This window comes from Vulpes vulpes, chromosome 3 (genome assembly GCF_048418805.1).
Source record: "Vulpes vulpes isolate BD-2025 chromosome 3, VulVul3, whole genome shotgun sequence".
Taxonomy (NCBI): Eukaryota; Metazoa; Chordata; class Mammalia; order Carnivora; family Canidae; genus Vulpes; species Vulpes vulpes.
In genome coordinates this window covers 6,587,634-6,606,912 of record NC_132782.1, presented here as the reverse complement: position 1 = coordinate 6,606,912, position 19,279 = coordinate 6,587,634, and the positions used below count along the sequence as shown (strand labels likewise).

Genomic DNA, 19,279 nt, shown 5'->3' with positions numbered 1-19,279 from the left:
ACTCAATAAAGAAAATCAACAAAACCAGAATTAGGTTCTTTCAAAAGATCAATGAAATTGATAACCCTGTAGCCAGACTAAGAAAAGAGAGAAGACACAAATTACTGATATCACAAATAAAAGAAGGAGCATCACTATAGCTCCCAGAGGCATTAAAGGATAATAAAGAAATATTATGAACAACTCTATATCCACAAATTTGGTAACCTAGATGAAACTGACCAGTTCCTTAAGGTACAATCAGCCAAAATTCACACAAGAAGAAATAGACTATTGAAGTAGGCCTATAGCTATTAAAGAAATTGAAACAAAAATTCATAACTTCCAAAACAGAAAGCACTAGGTCCACAAGGGTTCACTGGTGAATTCCACTAAACATTTAAGGAAGAAATTACACCAATTCTCTACAATCTTTTCCAGAAGTTAGAAGCAGAGAGAATACTTGCTGTCCCATTCAGAGGCCAGCATTACCCTAATACCAAAATCAGACAAAGATATTGCAAAAAAAGAAAATTACAGACCAATGTCTCTCATGAAGAGAGTAGCAAAAATCTTCAATGAAATATTAATAAATTAAATCCAACACTATAAAAAACAGTTATACACCACAACCAAGTGGGATTTATCTCAGTTATACAAGGATGATTCAACATTCAAAAATTAATTAGTGTAATCCATCACATCAATAGGCTATTTTAAAAAGTCACATAATCATATCAATAGGTGCAGAAAAACATGTGACAAAATCCAACACCTATTTGTTTTAAAAACTGTTAGCAAACTCGGAGTACAGGAGAACTTCCTCAACTTTATAAAGAACATCTACAAAACGCACAGATATCATACTTAATGGTGAAAAAAATAAAAGCTTTCCCACTAACATCAGGAAAAAGGCAAGAATGTTCCCTACCAACACACCAACACTTCTTTTAAACATTGTAACTAGAAGTCCTCACTACTAATGCAATAAGACCAAAAAACAAAAAAAACAAAAAAAACAAAAACAAAAACAAAAACAAATAAAAGGTATACAGATTGGAAAGAAAGAAATAAAACTTTGTTCACAGATGATAAGATTGTCTATGTAGAAAATAAGAATCAATTAAAAAAAAACCCTTGAACTAATTAATACGTGATTATAGCAAGATTGCAGCATAAAAGATTAGTGAACAAAGGTCAACTGCTTTCTTATGTAATAGCAATGAACAAGTGGAGTTTAAAATGAAAAACATTATCATTTACATTAGCACCCTCCAAATTGTAACACTTATAAATAAACCTAACAGAAAATGTATACAACAATCTATATGAGTAAAACTATAAACTTTAATGAAACAAATCAAAGAAGAACTAAATAAATGGAGAGATATTCCATGTTCATGTATAGAAAAACTCAATATTGTCAAAATGTCAGTTTTTCACAAACTGACCTGTAGATTCAGTACTATCCCAGTCAAAATCCCAGCAAGCTATTTTATGGACATTGACAAAGTGATTTTTAAGTTTATATGGGGAGGCAAAATAGCCAACTCCATATTGATGGAGAAGAACAAAGTCAGAGAACTAACACTACCTGACTTCAAGACTTACTATAAAACTAGAGTAATCAAAACAGTGTGGTATTAGGGGGAAAAAAAAAAAAAGACAAATCAACAGAACAGAACAGAGAGCCCAGAAATTGACTGACATGCACCACAGACCTAAATGTGAATCACAAAGCTATGATACTCCTAGAAGATAATATAGTAGAAAACCCAGATGACCTTGGGTCAGGCAATGACTTTTTAGATACAACACCAAAGGAACAATCCATGAGAAAAACAATCTTCGTTAAAACTAAAAACTTCTGCTCTGAGAAAGACAATGCAAAGAGAATGAGAATTCAAGCCACCAGACTTAGAGAAAAATCTGCAAATACTACATCTGATAACAGACTGTTATCCAAAATATGCAAAGAATTCCTTAAACGCAACAATAAGGAAACGAAGGACAGGATTTAAAAATGGACAAAAGACCTGGGGTACCTGGGTGGCTCAGTCAGCTGAGTATCCAACTCTTGGTTTTGGCTCAGGTCATGATCTCAGGGTTGTGAGTCTGAGCCCCAAGTTAGGCTTCCCATTCAGCAGGGAGACTGCATCAGTCTCTCCTTCTACCCCTCCCTCTGTTCACACTCTTTCTCTAAAATAAATAAAATAAATTTTTTAAAATGGACAAAGCTTAAACAAGGAAGATATATAGATGGCAAATGAGCACATGAAACTATGTTCAACATCGTGTATCACTAGAAAATTGTAAATTGTGATGAGATACCACTATTAGAATGACCAAAGTCCAAAACACTGACAGTACCAAATGCCAATGAGACTATGGAACAGGGACACTCATACATTGCTAGTAGGAATGCAAAATAGTACAGCACTTTCAAAGATAGTTTGACAGTTTCTTACAAAACTAAACATACTCTTACCATCACATAACCCAGCAATCATACTCCTTGGTATTTACCCGAATAAACTGAAAACTAATGTCCACATAAAAATCTACACATGGATTTTCATAGAAATTTTATTCATACTTACAAAAACTTATAATCAGTCCAAGTGGCCTTGAGCAGGTGAATGGATAAAGTATAGTATAGCAGACAAGGTAATATTATTCAGTGCTAAAAAGAAATGAGCTACCAAGCCATTAAAAAAAATGGAAAAGGGGATTCCTGGGTGGCTCAGGGGTTTAGTGCCTGCCTTCAGCCCAGGGCATGATCCTGGAGTCCAGGGGTCGAGTCCCACGTCGGGCTCCCTGCAGAGAGCCTGCTTCTCCCTCTGCCTGTGTCTCTGCCTCTCTCTGTGTGTCTCTCAAGAATAAATAAATAAAATCTTTAAAAAAAATAAAAATAAAAGAAATGGAAAAAACTTAAATGCATATTACTAAGTGAAAAAGGCCAATTGAAAAATCTACATACTACATGATACCAACCATTGACAAACGCAAAACTACGGGACAGTTAAGAGAATACTTGTAAAAAGTTGTTTGGAGGGGAGGTAGGGATAAATAGGCAGAGCACAGAGGATTTGGGGGGCAAAGAAACTATTCTATATGGTAATACAGTGGTATATATATATATATATATATATATATATATATACACATATATATATATACACATTTGTTCAAACCATAGAATGTACAACATCAACAATGAAATCTAATGTAATGTAAATCATGGATTTGGGGTTAATAATGATGTGTCACTCTAAATTTTAACAAATGTACCATTGTGGTATGGGATATCAATAGTGGGGAAGGTTTTACATATATGGGGCAGGAGGTATAAGGGATGACTGTACTTTCCATTCAATTTTGCTATGAATCTGAAATGCTCTAAAATACATAGTTTATTATTATTTTAAACTATACTTTTTAAAGATGCCTGCAAGGTGAAGTTAACACAAATTACATTTTTTGTGTATAAACACTGGTATATATATATATATATATATATATATATATATATAAACCAGTGACTTTGCATGGCTCTATAAAAGAAACATTATAATTTAGTCAATAAACAACCTACTCATTCTACAAATTTATGAATAATATTAAAATGCAGAGAATAGTAAAGTTCCATGTCGTACTATTACCGAAAAAAAAAAGCTCAGGTTTCATTTCTAATATACTTTGGAATTTTGTTAGGAATGTCTATACCTGTCAAAATAAATTAATACATTTTGAGTAGACAAAGTCTTGATTTTTACCTTCCTCGGGGCATATTTGGATGTCTAAAATCTGAAACTGAGGCAGAGCTCCTTGTCATTCATAAGTTTCTGCTATAATTTATTTGAGTGGCACTACTCTTTTCCTGTTCTCCCTGAAGCAAAAATAATATCATGATGCTCAGTTTGGCTGCCCGTGTTGACTGACATTGAGTAAATTGTCTCTGAATAAGATGAAAATGTAAATCTTTTTCTGAAGAAAATAGCAATATAAAAACCTCTGTGTTTCTTTTTTTCTTTTAAATTGCAGTTTGCAGAAACACCATCCTAAATCACTTTTTTTCCCCTGCCTGTCATGAAAGTATCCATTAACTTGGTCCTCATGTCAGAATCTTAATCCAGTCCAAACTGACTATAAAAATTGACCACCAAACAGGAAGCCTGCTGTTTTTTCAAAACTTAGCCAAGACTCTGTCCTTATGTCATATCATCAAAATATTCCATCTATGGTGGAATCGCAGTTCCGCCACTTTTTTCAACTTTGTATTACATTCCTCAAATGGTGTAATGACCCCGCATATACCCATAACCAGTGTCATCCATTATGAACTCATGGTCTATCTTGTTTCATCTATACCCTCACCCACTTCCCCCTTTCCCATATTTTGTCATAGCAAAGCCCAGACATCGCAATGTTTCATCCACAAATATTTCAGCATTATCCCTAAAAGATAAAGACTTCTTTTTCAAATACATGACTATAAGACAATTGTCACAGTAAAAGTAATTAATTATAATTTCCATGACATAAATCTTCAGTTAATTCTGAAATTTCTAAATTATTCATAGATACTGTATAATGGATTTTACACTATTTTGCATCCCTCTATTACTCAGGCTCTGTGACAAAAGTTTTGTTTTTAAATCTAGATGCTACTGCAGAAAAGGTGTGCTTTGGGCAGCCTGAGTGGCTCAGCGGTTTAGCACCGCCTTCAGCCCAGGGCCTGATCCTGGAGACCTGGGATCGAGTCCCACGTCGGGCTCCCTGCATGGGGCCTGCTTCTCCCTCTGCCTGTGTCTCTGCCTCTCTCTCTCTCTCTCTCTCTCTCTGTCTCTCATTAATAAATAAAATCTTAAAAAGAAAAGAAAAGGTGTGCTTCACTCATATGGGATAACTCCAGAGCATTTACCCCAATCTTACCAAGTCAGTAGAAATCTTCTGCCAATGGCAGGGAAATTGGGATCCCAGGAGAGCACATCAGATCTGTTTTTCTTGAAAGTGACTCCGCATAGCAAGGAAAAGCCTTCCAGCCAGCAGATAGATAGGCAGAGCCAGTTTAAGGCTTCCCAGAGTTCTGAAATGAATCACCACATAAATGAGGGCAAACTTATTCTCATTTCTGGGCACTCTTTGGAAATGTCCATATCTTTTTATAGTCATGTAAATAACTGTCATACAAAGTAAAAATGGGATTGTAGATCTTGAAGGAAGGGCTATGGGCACACACAGAAAAGAAACGTAACAGGGGGAATGAGAGGGAGCTCCATGGAAATGGAGGAACATAATTTGAAGGGAAGATTCAATCATTCAACAGCTCTTTACTATATGCCTGCCCTCTCTGGACCTTGACATTGTCTCATGGTAGACGCAGTCGAATCTGTTTTCAAATTCTGCATCAAACTCTCACCATGCGGCAGAAAAAAAGGACAGAGAAGGAAGGGGTAGGACCCAAGAAGTAAGGATTATTGCAGGTTGGGAAAATAATTATACTCAAGTAAAATAATTGTCCAGAGGCTCTGAAGGCCCAGCTACAGTTCCCTCCTACCCTGAGGCCACAGATTGATTTCGTTCGTCTACTTTCAGGTATTTGGCCAGAGAGGATAGATAGAAGCTTTCCAAATCAGCTCAATTTCTATGGTTAGTGGCTTTGCCAAATGGGAAGGACTAGAATAGTGAATTGGAATTTCTTAATTGACCTAAAGTTATCCATATTTGAGGTTTGATGGAGAGAGTGAAGGGGGATAGAGGGAGGGTAGGACACGTAAAGAAAATCAGTTTAAGTGTGAGATTCACCACTGAGGAATAGGATGATAGTTTTTCTTCTCCAATGGGAAATGAGTTATTGAATTTGAGAACAATTTCTCTAGGAGAAAAACCCCCTCCACTCTCTCCCATACCCTACCTTATTATTTGGCTTTTGCAAGCACACCCACAATATAGGATTATAAATTCGGTTTATATCTCCCTTAGCCCAGTCTCCCTTTATTACCCCGCTTTACTGCTTCTTTGGGGCTGAGACTTTAAAATTTGGGTCAAATGTTCCATTAAGTTAACCACTTTAGAATACCAATAACACTCCTGCAGCACTTTTCATCTTCATAGCAGATCACAAACATCTCCTTCTCCACTAATGAAGATGAGTTGAGTATCTATAGTATCTAAAACCAAAGCTATTTAATCATTGTCTGATGTGAAAAAGTAAGACAAAATGCAAGACCAACAAAAAAAAAAAGTATATTACATTTTAAACTTGCTGATTCGAGCTTTTTAAAAATTCTTTGAACATGCAGGAAGAACTTCTGCCACAAAATCCCAGCTTTTGTAATGAAAAGTCAAAATAAGAATAGAAGCAACATCTTAGGGGTGGTTTTAGCCCTTCCTATCTTTAAGGATGTGTTTAAAATACATTATTCCATTTGATCTTCATGAAAACCAGTGAGAAGAAAAGGAACTGTTATCCTCACATTTCAGACAAGGTTTCTTGTGATTAATTACCTGTTTGGCTTTTGAGTCACTAAATATTTGTGCTGAGACTAGAACTCCAAACTTCAGGCGCCAAGTCAAAGGCTGCTGGGGAAGGAAGGACGGAGGCGTTGAGGGGGAGTGTACGTTTGCCTTGCTCTTTCAACTAGAGCAACTCCATTGGCCTGTTACATTTGGGGCTTCCATGCAGATTTCCACATTTTGATTTCATTAGAATCTCATCACAGAGTATGCAGCATCTCCTCTATTGTTCATGACCCTGCTGGATCATGAGCTGCATTCTAAAATTACATTGAACAGGATTGCAAAGCTCCTCCTTCCTTGAACAGGATTGCAAACATCTCCTCCTGAGAGGTTGCAGTTACATGCTATAATGTTTCCCCTTTGCGTGGCTCCCATCATTCATTCATCTTTTTTTAAGATATTAATTAATTAATTAATTAATTTATTTATTTATTTATTTATTTATGAGAGACACAGAGAGAGAGAGAGAGGCAGAGACACAGGCAGAAGGAGAAGCAAGCTCCATGCAGGGAGCCCGACGTGAGACTTGATCCCAGGACTCCAGTATCATGCCCTGGGCCAAAGGCAGGCACTAAACTGCTGAGCCACCCAGGGATCCCTCATTCATTCATCTTTAACACTGTTAATTAGCTGTTCTGGCCAATGGAGCTGACTGATGGTCTGTGTATGCACCAACTCTCTCTCTCTCTTGACTTTTTTTTCTTCTATACAAGTCATACTAGTCATGTTTTCTTGTTTACTACTGGTCACTTTCACCTTTCTGGGTCTCTTTGACGCATCAGCATGCACACACACACATAGAACTGTGAGCTTCTTGTGTCTAATGTAGGATGCCTAGTGTCTAACGTAGGACGTGAACTCAGGATTGTTGAAGACACAAACGCTGGTTCTTTCTCTTTCTCCCTTATTCCTTCTCTTTTTCCACAAACTCTTCCATTCCTTTAGGAGAGGCTCTTTGTATATCTTCCTCTGTCTTCTATATCACTCTCTTTAGTATTTCTGTGAGCATAAAATAATCACCCATTGCTGACAAGGATAAAGCCAGTTGCTCTGTATCTAAAAAGAAATTGAAGCCATTCCTTGTGAAGGAAATTAAGCAAGACAAATATCTAGTACCAAGTGACTACATTTTTAAAAGTGCCTTTAGGTCCAGAGTCATCAGAGTCTTCAGATGTTCATCTATAATTGCTTCCTTTTTTTTATAAGCACCCCTAGAAAACTCTTTTCTCTTTTTTTATCTTTCAAATTTCAGCTCAACTGTCATTTCCTGCAAATCCTTTACTGACATCCTGAAGCGGACTCCATCACCCCTTCTGGAATCTTCCCAAAGAAATCTGGACTCTCCTTTACTGTAGTACTTCATACATTATGTTCAATGCAATTAATTCTTTGTGTCTATGCCTCACACTAAAATAAAGAATTTGTTTTGTTTGTTTTGTTTTGTCCTTTTATCCCTAGCAGCTACTATACCGACTAGCCTGGTATGCAGATATAGGTGCACAATTTGGTTGTTGTTGTTGTTGTTGAAGTTGATTTAGATAAATGAACACTTTGGCTTCAAGAAAAAAAAGGTTCATTCTTACTCAATTTTTATTCTATTTTTGGAATCGGATTGCTTTCTACTATTCACTGATATTTGAGGTGTATTTTTTAGCTGTCCTGTGAGTTATATAGATTTGATGACAAAAGAGCATCTTAACATAGAAATTGTTTCTATGGAAAAATATGGTTCATTTTCCAATATGTTCAAGCATACACAAAAGAACAGAACTTCATCCAGAACTAGATGGTCTTTCCCTTTTCCTTAATGTCTGCCTAATTCCTACCCCCAGAGTTTCACCCCATATGGAATTTCTCTCCACTCTCCCGTGGTTTGCAGTTTGGCTTTCTGTTATGTACCTTGCCTTGAATCCATCATTTATGTATTTTCTCTGTCAAATCTGTTTCTCAGAGGATAAGCACGATGCATTTTTCATTGTTGATTTTTCACAATGGGGTTTCAAAGCACAGTATACAGAGTAAGTGCTCAGTAAATGATGGTCTAAATTTTTCTCTGAGCAGTTAAAAAAAAGCTCAATAATTGAAAGTAGAAGAATATTGGCATTTGACTGAAATATTCGGGGCTTGATTGAATATTGGGGATATTTCAGTCCCAGGTTGAATAGTGCCTAGCTCCCTATCATTTGCCATCTGAGCTTCAAATGTCCAAATTCCAATCTTCATGGGCTCTTTTCCCTTACTTTTTCATCTTCTATTGTTTGCTTCAAAGATGAAAGGAAGAGAAATGAGATAGTTCTGCTAAGAAAGCATTCTTCTTCATCTTTCTTGTTCTTGTGTGGCGCTTCTTTATGAGATGTCAGTTGTGCAATGCTCTAAAGACCTGTCTTCCAAGAACAAAATGTTCTAGTAATTCTGGTATTTAAAAATGTTGTTTTCTGCTTTTAGGCTACAGTGGTGGCTGTGTTGTCATGCGAGGAAGGAGTCCACCTGGTCGCTGGGAAGTGAAGGACTGCAAACATTTTAAGGCAATGTCACTGTGTAAGCAACCAGTGGGAAAACAGGAGAAAACGGAGCAGGAAGAGAGATGGCCCTTTCACCCCTGCTATTTGGACTGGGAATCAGAGCCTGGCTTGGCCAGCTGCTTCAAGGTGATGCCAAGGGTACCTAGGCATTCTCAGTGGAACCAACATTATTTCAGTTTTGTTCATGTATCCCAAATTCCTTTACTCCAGACCAGTGCCTAGCACACAGCAGGTACTTAATATTTATTGGCTGTATCTATCGTTTCAGTTATATTCCAAAATAAGTTTAAGTCAAAAGACTGACATATCTCTGATAATACTGAAGTCCTCTTCTTGAAGATTGGTATCAAGGCCCTAGTCAATACTGTTCTGACTGCATAGTCCCAAATGAACAAGGCAGATGCTCACTGGGTATTGAAATGGTACAATTCCATATCATTTGTATGAAAATGAATAAGTCTCTATTATGGAATAACACCATTATGCTGCTAAAAATAGCTTTTGCAGCTTGACAGACACCTGAAGGTCAAACAAATTAATAGATACAGTTGATATATATGTGTGTGTGTATATATATATGTCTGTGTGTGTGTGAAAATTGTGTGAATAAACATCTTTTTGCAAATCAGCTTTAGATCCTAGATGTAAATCAGTATCTACAATATTCTTGTCATGAAACATCTAAGAATGCATTCAGTTTAATGTACACATGTACAATCCTACATCAAATTCATCCAATAACAGTGACCTCACAAGGAATAAGTTGAACCTTAGAAATTAGCAAACTGAGGCAGCCAGATGAAGTGATTTGCCCAAGATCACAATTATTTATTGACAGAGTTGGAACAAATGCCTGATCTTAGGGCTCCCAGTCCAGTGCTTTTTCCATTACAAATTACTCGGACATGTCAACAAATGTGTGGTGTGTTTGATGGGCATGGTGCTAGGATTGATGAATTTTAAGTATTCAAGAAAAAGTTCCCAGAGGAGGTGAGTTTTGGCATATAATTTTAAAGATGGAAAGGCTGCGCTATGTCCCACAGGACCAGGAAACCTATTCATTCTGGTCTCAGCAAATCAGAGTCTGGTGAAGCCTGGCCGCAGGATGCCTGCCTGGCATTACAGACTCTGGCACAATGTCAGGCAGATAAAAATGAGGAGTGCACAGAGGCCTCGGGTCTGGAGTTCTGTATTTGCGGACCTTCACCCTTGATCCTAAATAAAATCAGAAGTACATCTCCATTTGACTGATGTCTTTCTGCTACTGTGAGGACAGCTGAGAAACAACAGAGAATTTAGGCACAGCTAAGACCCAAAGACCTTAGTAATATACCTGTCCTGGTCCCGGGTCTCATTTCTCATTTCCAGCTATAGGTTAGCCAGATTCATGATCATTCAGCCAATTCTAACTTGTCAGAAGGTAATCTGGTGGGATAGAAATTCATGGACTCTTGAAGCAAGGACTTCTGGATCTAATCCTAGCTTTGCCTATTTGTAGTTGTTTGACCAGAAATTTGTAACCTCTCTTAGCCTGACTCTCCGCATCTCTTAATAAACATTTATTAAGGGACAAGTATATGTCAGTTACAGGATATTTAGAAGAAGAAAAAAGAGTCCTCAAGGAGTTTATTTATAAAACTGAGCTCATTATATCCTCCTCGTGAATTTGTTGTGAGAATAAAATGAGAAAATAGTTTTACGATGATTAGACACATCCTAGTTCAATAAATGTTATTTCTCCCTACTAGGTCAAGCTTTTAATATAGAATAATGACAATTGTATTACTGTTATTTTCTTGTCCAGAATTAAATCACCTCACCTTATCCATAATAGTGTCAACTTTCTTTTTCCTCCTACTAAACCAGGTATTTCATAGTGAAAAAGTCCTAATGAAAAGAACGTGGAGAGAAGCAGAAGCATTTTGTGAAGAATTTGGAGCTCACCTTGCAAGCTTTGCTCATATTGAGGAAGAGAATTTTGTGAATGAACTTTTACATTCAAAATTTAATAGGTAAATATTTGTTAATTTTTTAAAAATGCAATCAAATATTCTGTTTCCCAGTAATAACTTATTAGGGATGAGTATCCCAAATATTTGTTTAAAATCTCAAGAATTTGTTTTAAGCCTAAAACCAATTAGCCATTAATTGTGAAAGAAAAATTTATTCATATAGTTTTATATTTATATTGCACCAAGTTCTTATTCTACAAAACAAAGAACAAAGTGATGGTTGTTTTGATATTTGAAATCTTTTCTGTATATCTCATGTCAGAATTTTAGAGCCTTTCCAGAAAACTCTAATTATCTAACCCCATGATATTCAAAGTGTTGTCTGGCGATCCCGAGAGTCCTAGAACCCCAAGATTAGGAGATCAAGTGGGCTGAGGTCCTAGTTCCATCACTGACTCACCAGAGCAGCTCCCACCAGCTCTACTTCTAGTTATTTGTGTATAATGAGTCCATGTAAGATTTTGTTTGAAAAAAAAAATCCCACTGATTGAAAAAAACATTCCAAACCAACATCCGAACTTTACATTTGAGGAAAGAGGCATTCACTTGTTGGTATCCATCTTATAGGTTTACAGAATCTTGAATTACATGAAATTAGAAGATCAATTTAAATTTGAAGAAATGAGAAAAGATTGTGCTACCTTTTACCCAATGTAAAAATTCTTTCCAGTATATTACTGTGGTCATCTACTATCCGCACAATTCCTTTCAGAGTGATCCTTATTTGGGAGAAAGTCCATTCCATTGTTGGAGGCTGGTTTCAAAGATCAAATTTCTAGTAAGCCAGAGCAATACAGATCAAGTTGATTATATTTTTGAACATTTGAAGACAGCCATTATGTTCTCTTTTAGTGAGTCTTCTCATCCATTGGCCTCTTTTTGTAATATGTTCTTGTCAGCTAGCATACATTTTTGGGATATCTTCTATGGGAGGGGTACTTTTAAATGATTAGCTGGTTGGAGAATGCAATAGACAAGACAGACAAAATCCTGCCCCCGAGAAGGCAGTATGAATCCAATGGCTCCATACATTTATTAAATAAAAACAAATGTAACATCAGGTACTATGCTCCAAGCTCTGGAAATCTGGAGTCTCAATGAAACACTTGCTTAAATTACAGAAAAAATCCAAAACTATTTTTTTGGGAAAATCCTAGCCTTCCCCATAGGTTACATTTAGGACACTCCAAACAATGATTAATATGTAACATCTATCAAATTATTCATCTCCTGCATCTATAGTAATGTTCTTAATGGTTGGAGCCATTGAAATCATCTCCCAATGTACTCTCATAGAGTACTGTTGGGGGAAAAGAGTCAAATATTTGCAAAACAACGCAGAAACTTGGAAATTTACCATATGCATTAGCATTGTAAAGGCTTCTAGAAGGAAGCATTTTCTTCTACCACAAACCTCTTTTTTTGAGAACACTTATCAACATCCCATGGAAATTCTAGCCCCTGTGAGAAATCCTGACCTAAAACCACGTTTCTCAAATCTGGCTGATTCTCACACTCACTTGGACACGTTTTGACACAGAGCCCCCTGGTCTCACACCAGAACTGCTGAGTCAGATTCTCTGAACCTGTGCTCGCTTTGGCAGCACATATACTAAAATCAGATTCTCTTTTTTTTTTTTTAATTTATTATTTTTTATTCTTTTATATAAATTTTATTTTTTATTGGTGTTCCATTTGCCAACAAATAGAATAACACCCAGTGCTCATCCCATCAAGTGCCCCCCTCAGTGCCCGTCACCCAGTCACCCCTACCAGCCGCCCACCTCCCCTTCCACCACCCCTAGTTCGTTTCCCAGAGTTAGGAGTCTCTTATGTTCTGTCTCCCTTTCTGATAAAATCAGATTCTCTGAGACTGAAGAAAAGTTCAAGAAGCTTCCTGACTAAGTGGACCACAGTCTGGTGTGGGGCCACAGATTCAAGGGATGCAGGATAGTCTCCATTGTTCTAAGTTGTAACTTTGCTTCGTGACTTAAGCTCTTTGCAAAACATCCTTTCATATTTGGGTATACGGAGGTTTGCTATATGAAATAACCACGTGCAAACTGCATCCAAATTTGTTGTAAGATCAAATATCATTATGTCTATTTATATGAGTTCTCACACTTGAAATTTCTTGTAGAACTTAATGCCAAGCATCTACCAAAGTATTAATCATTAGCACTTAATCACAAAAGCAGTATAATATTACTTTGCACCAAGAGTGCCAGGGAGTTTAACAAAATCTCATGCTTGATTATAGCAAATAAACTAGTTCTCATAGTAGCATACATGCTTCTCCTTGTTATGGCACTGCTTTTTTATTTCTATCTTATTATTTATTATATTATTTAAAATGATACAATTATAGGAAACTGATGAAGAAAAAATTAATGCCAGTTCATCATCTAGGAGCCAGTATGTATCAGGAAAAATGTAGAACTCTGAATTCAATGAGTAAAGGAATAAAAAGTTCTTAAGGCAGGAGAGTGATATGAATTCCCAGCCTGGGTCATTGATGTGAAGGTACCTGGCTTAACCTTAAGGCAGCATCCTCCCCCTCCACAACCTTGTAAATTGTAAATTGTAATCATGGCAGTCATCAGCCAGGCCCCAGTGCTCTCATGGATTTCTAAGTCACATTTTACTTTCATTTGTATTGTTCAAGCAAAATAGCTCACATATCTGAGAAAGGGATGCTTCAGAATAGGCTTGCTTCACTGCACTAACGAAAATAAAGCATCTGTCATGACTTCTGAATCTTTTAAATCTTTAATTCTCCAAATTATTCTCAGAATATTATCTTAGTGAGATGGTTCGTTGTACAATTAGACTTTATTGGTTGATTTATTGAGTACTCTGTGGTTTGATGTATTTGTCCTCCACCTAATAGGAGGAAAGATGATTCTCTGTGGGGCTTCTCGCCAAGTCTAACCCAGTGGTGAATGCTGAAGTTAATCTACTGTGCCTCAGACTGATTTGCTATGAAATTATGTTGGGATCTGAAAAAATAAAAAACAAACTCTGCTGTGTACCTTTTATTAAAGGGTGTGGTGGGTAATTAACCTTCAAAGAATACATGAACATTTGACCGAAAAGCAACAAATCAAAGCATAGGAAAGTAGTAAATATATAGTAAAGTAGTAAAAAGTCTTCTAGGGAAAAGAAGTTCCAAAATTTCTTACCAACTTGCTTTCATGTGTTCTTAAATGATTGAAAAGTGCTGCCATCCCTTATGAACATGAGAAAATAGTGTTCTGAATATAAGTTAACTTCTCCCCTAATTGCATGTCATCAAAGAGCACACCATACAAGCCCAGAGAAATAGGAAGCCATAGCTCAGATTTTGCATATAGAAAATGTTCAGTAAATGTTCATTGACTTAATCGATCCTGCCAGGAGTATCAGCTGTTTCCTGTGCACATAAATACTTTAAAATATTACTTGAACCTTTTACATTATGTTGTGAATTGAGTAGGAAGAGCCAAGTTTTTGGTTTTTTTCACAGGACAGAAGAAAGGCAGTTCTGGATTGGATTTAATAAAAGAAACCCACTGAATGCTGGCTCTTGGGAGTGGTCTGATGGGACTCCTGTAAGTTTTACCAAACTGAAGAAAAGGAAATGAATTCAAAACAGGTGACCCTGAAACACTTTGGTAAACCAACCAAGGGAACCTGGAAATAATGACCATATTTCCTGTGACTCAGACCCAGATAAAAACTGCACCAGATCCTGGTACCATAGGAGTTATTTCTGCAAAGTCCTGGGAAACCTTTGCTAGCTACATAGTTTTGAGGCCAGCTATAGGATCTCATCCTGGAAATAAATAAGAATCTCCAACCCCCCTCCCAAACTATCTCTCCATGTAAAGAGTCTTGAGAAAGAAGCAACTGTTGTTTAAAATAATATTAGGCTTTCTTTACTCCACCTTCCCTCTCTAGCTTGGCACCTAATTATATGAGTATGGGACCCTTGTCCAGATCACAATGAAAAGAACCATTTCAGTTTATCTCTAAAAGAAATGCCAGCCTTAGAAACACCATCTCCTTCTCAACCAGAGCAAGTTATCTAGAAGGAAAAAAAAAATTTTACTTTTCTTTCAGCCTCATACTTGTAAAAAGCTCTGTGAAGGAAAAAAGGAATTCACTATTACTTCTTTTTTCAGGTGCAATGAGGAATTCTCATATTTTCCTTAAGATGATAGGGAAAAAATGGAAGCTGTATCCCAGATTGAAATGAGATCCATCTGAGGGCACATGCAAAATCAAATTATTCAGTTATACCTGTGAAATAGGAGGCTAACGTAAGCCTGCAGTGAGCACTTATTGCAGCTCTTATTTACTGAGCCCGAATTATATTCTTACCATTGGTTGAATGCACTGCTGCATGATCTCATTTCACCCTTATAATGATTCAATGCAGCGGTTATTAGTATGCTTAAATAGTTTGCCTAAAATAATGCATAACAGAACCAGAATTTGTACACAGGTTGTCTGCCTCCAAAGCCATGATGTTATGTCTTCTTGTTGGCAAAATATCATCAGCCTAACTTTGAAATAGTAAAGATCAATAGAAAAGAACAATCTCTAGCCCCACTAGAAAAAAAATTGCAGTAAGGAAAGGATCTGTGGCAATCTGTATGTGGAAAACAAAAATAATAAGGACATGCTAGTTAAACATGTAACACACACACACACACACACACACACACACACACACAAATAGTGCTGCGTCTCTGAGAAGGGTATCAGGACCAGAGAGTAAGAAGAGACCTTAGAGATCACCTGCCCCATCCATTTTGCTATCAGATAAACTGAGGCCCAGCGAGTGGAAGGATCTTAGCAGACTCCACCTGCTACATAAATGACAGTCAATATGGCACCTGGAAAACGAAGTGTGGTATATAGAGGCTGAGAATGCTTCCTTTTGTTTTAGTAAAACAATCTCATTAGTAATAGAGAGGAATAGACTATTTGGTTCAGCATAAATGAGATAAACCCATGAAGCAGTGCATGGAGTTCCTCACCACCACTCCCTACTTGGACAAAACAAATGTTCAAACTCACACTATGGTCTGAATACATATGAGCTTATGTATTTTTACGTTAGGTGAGTTGTTGTATGATTGTGTACATGTTTGAGGAGGCGTATAAATGTTTCAAACATCCTCTTTTTTCCAAATTTTTACTCCAGTTTCACCTGTGGTCCATCCATTTTTCTGTCAGGTAGCCATTAAATCATTGATAAGATTGAATTTTTATTAATATCTCTCTTACATGACCATTCATGGAAAGCGTTGGATAGTTTTCCAATTAAAGCTAGTGAAAACTGGGGATCCCTGGGTGGCGCAGCGGTTTGGTGCCTGCCTTTGACCCAGGGCGCGATCCTGGAGACCCAGGATCGAATCCCACATCGGGTTCCCGGTGCATGGAGCCTGCTTCTCCCTCTGCCTGTGCCTCTGTCTGTCTGTCTCTGTCTCTCTCTCTGACTATCATAAATAAATAAAAATTTTAAAAAAGTTTAAAAAAAAAGCTAGTGAAAACTTAAAATTTAGTGATAAAGACTAAAATTTCAGGGTATATGCAAAAGAATCTACATCACAGATGAGACCCAAATCTAACAGATCAGAGCCTTTCAGAAGTTTGCCCAAGGTCCCAGGGCTAGCCTATTGTGGCCAGTGAGAAAACAGTACAAGTTCAGAAGGAACCGTGCTTCTGATTTATTCTTTCTGGAGAAAGGAGTAGCTTGCCTCCTTTTAAGAAAAAAAAAAACATCTAAAAAAATATTAGTTTCGTTAGCTTGTTCTTCACAAATATGGAACAACCTTTAATTGCAATCTTATCCAGACATTTCTTAAGCTTCCTCCAAGTCTACTGTGGTTTATTTACAGAGATGCCTGTTTTGATCTTTTGAAACTTTTTGTGGGGGATCATTGTTAAGAAATAATGAATTTCATCTGCTGCAGGTTGTCTCTTCATTTTTAGACAATACTTATTTTGGAGAAGATGCAAGAAATTGTGCTGTTTATAAGGCAAATAAAACATTGCTACCCTTACACTGCAGTTCCAAACGTGAATGGATATGCAAAATTCCAAGAGGTAAAAACATAAGATTTTTACTATATGTTTACTTTCTAATAATCTACAGAATTTTTCCAAGTGAAGAGTTACAGAAATCTAAAATTTAAACACCTGGACTGCAGTACCAACAACCATCATGACGAACCAAACTGTACTACTTCAGCAAAGAATGCCCCACGGGGGGAATGAGAAAAAAGTGACACCAGGGCAGTACACTAAGTTAGTTAATAGGAAATGAGGGTAACCAACTATATTGTGGAATACGGTATTTTTCAAGTACTATCTGGAAGAAATGTCACTGTGGCATTACAAGCAACCAAAATTATTTGTCAAATGAATAGGTGAAAGCACCTAACGTAGTGTGTGACGCACAGTAGGCCCTTGACAAGTGTTCACATCCTTTCTTCTTTGATCAGAGGCCCCTCTTGAGCCTCCTCTTCAAGTGTGAGAGCCAACCATACTTCAAACAGGACAAAGTATCTAATTTTTAAATGGTATTTTAAAAGGCAAAGTACAAAATACTGTGTTTAGAGCTGAAGTAATTCAGAGATGGTACACTTGTGAAGAAAGGTCACTCAAGGTTGTCTGCTTTCACTTTGCAGATGTGAGACCCAAAATTCCACCCTGGTACCAGTATGGTAAGAACTCTCTTGGCAGTTCTTGAATATCTAATTACATGCCATTATATACCATTCCTGTATTATTACTGTCTTCCAATTGAGCTTCTCTTTTCTTATGTCAATCTAGAACTAATTAAAAATCAAATTAATAACAAGTATTTAAATGATTAAAGGTTAATATTCTAACAACACTATTTTCATGACATGTGAATTTAAAATATGTATTTATCCCAGACCTTGCAATACAAATGAAGTTTTCTTAGATGAGATAAACCAAGGAAAATAAGCAAATTATATACTTAGTTATATGTATGTAAACATACTTATTTATGTATATGGCACACACACACATACTTTTTTTAATGCTAAGTGACTAAATTACAATTGTGGGGTAAATTGTAGTATATCCTATTTAAATTGAATTATATCAGTCAATGGCTTTTGCATCATTTGCATTGGTTTTCAGTGTTTTTGTTGTTGTTGTTGTTTTTCAGATGCACCTTGGCTCTTTTATCAAGATGCTGAGTATCTTTTTCACACCTATGCTGCAGAATGGCCCTCCTTTGAGTTTGTTTGTGTCTGGCTACGTGGTGATATTCTCACAATTCATTCTGCACATGAACAAGAATTTATCCACAGCAAAATAAGAGCGGTATTTGAATACAATTAACCATGAGAAATTCAGAGCTTAGCTCCTTCTTCTGTCTTTGGGGGGATTTTTTTTTAAATTTGACTTCAGACATTTATTTAAGTTTCATTTAAAGCCATGTATTTTTGAGAATTGATCGTCTTCCTGTTATAGGGATTAAGAGAAAATAACGGAAACACAAGTTTACCGTGTTGGTCAATCATTTCATTATTGTCATTCTTTATTAGCAACAGTTATGAGTAAGTAGAGTTTTATTGTCTAAGTGAGGCTCATTCAATCATTCAATATCTATTTATTCAGTCTACTCTTCTAAGGGCTGGGGCTTTATCAGTGATTAAAATAGACCAAAATTCCTGCCCTCATGGGTCTTATACTCTAGTCTGGGAAGAAAGACTGTAATCAATATAAGTACATAGCATTACATAATATTTTAGAAAAAGATAAATAGATAAATGCCATGGAGGAAAATAAAGCGCAAATGAGGGACAAAGTGTACCTGAACAGTGTGTGTGTGTGTGTGTGTGTGTGTGTGTGTGTGTGTACATGGCTGTTTTAAAATTTTGGATTTTACTTACAAGAATATAATACTTTTAAGTCTATAAAGACTCAATATTCAGAAAATAAGGAGTGGTTTTCCATTTCAACTTAAGTTAAAGACTTGGACAATCTTTGAGGAGCTAGGCTAATTGGAGAGAAAGCATGCAAAACCTGTTAAATAATGAAGCAGACTGCCAAAGAATAGTGTACACTTTCAGTGTATTTCTTCAACAAGCATTTATTGAGCATTAGGTATGTGTCAGGCATTGTGATATTTGTCAAAGTCATAAAAATGTCAAGAACACAAAAATGAGATATAGTCTCTGTTTTTAAAAAGCTAGAAATAATAGTAAGTGAAAA

At 36.5% G+C, this 19,279-nt stretch overlaps 1 protein-coding gene across 2 annotated transcripts in view; it reads left to right on the top strand.

Annotated features, from left to right (window-relative positions):
• PLA2R1 (phospholipase A2 receptor 1) overlaps positions 1–19,279 on the top strand; it is a 113,634-nt gene that overhangs the window by 64,821 nt on the left and 29,534 nt on the right. For both annotated transcript variants that reach the window (XM_025994185.2, XM_025994186.2), the window contains exons 12-17: positions 8,947–9,149; positions 10,890–11,035; positions 14,541–14,625; positions 16,999–17,131; positions 17,716–17,751; positions 18,228–18,385. In XM_025994185.2, the coding sequence (XP_025849970.2) occupies positions 8,947–9,149; positions 10,890–11,035; positions 14,541–14,625; positions 16,999–17,131; positions 17,716–17,751; positions 18,228–18,385 (761 nt within the window). The remainder of the gene's footprint in view (positions 1–8,946; positions 9,150–10,889; positions 11,036–14,540; positions 14,626–16,998; positions 17,132–17,715; positions 17,752–18,227; positions 18,386–19,279) is intronic.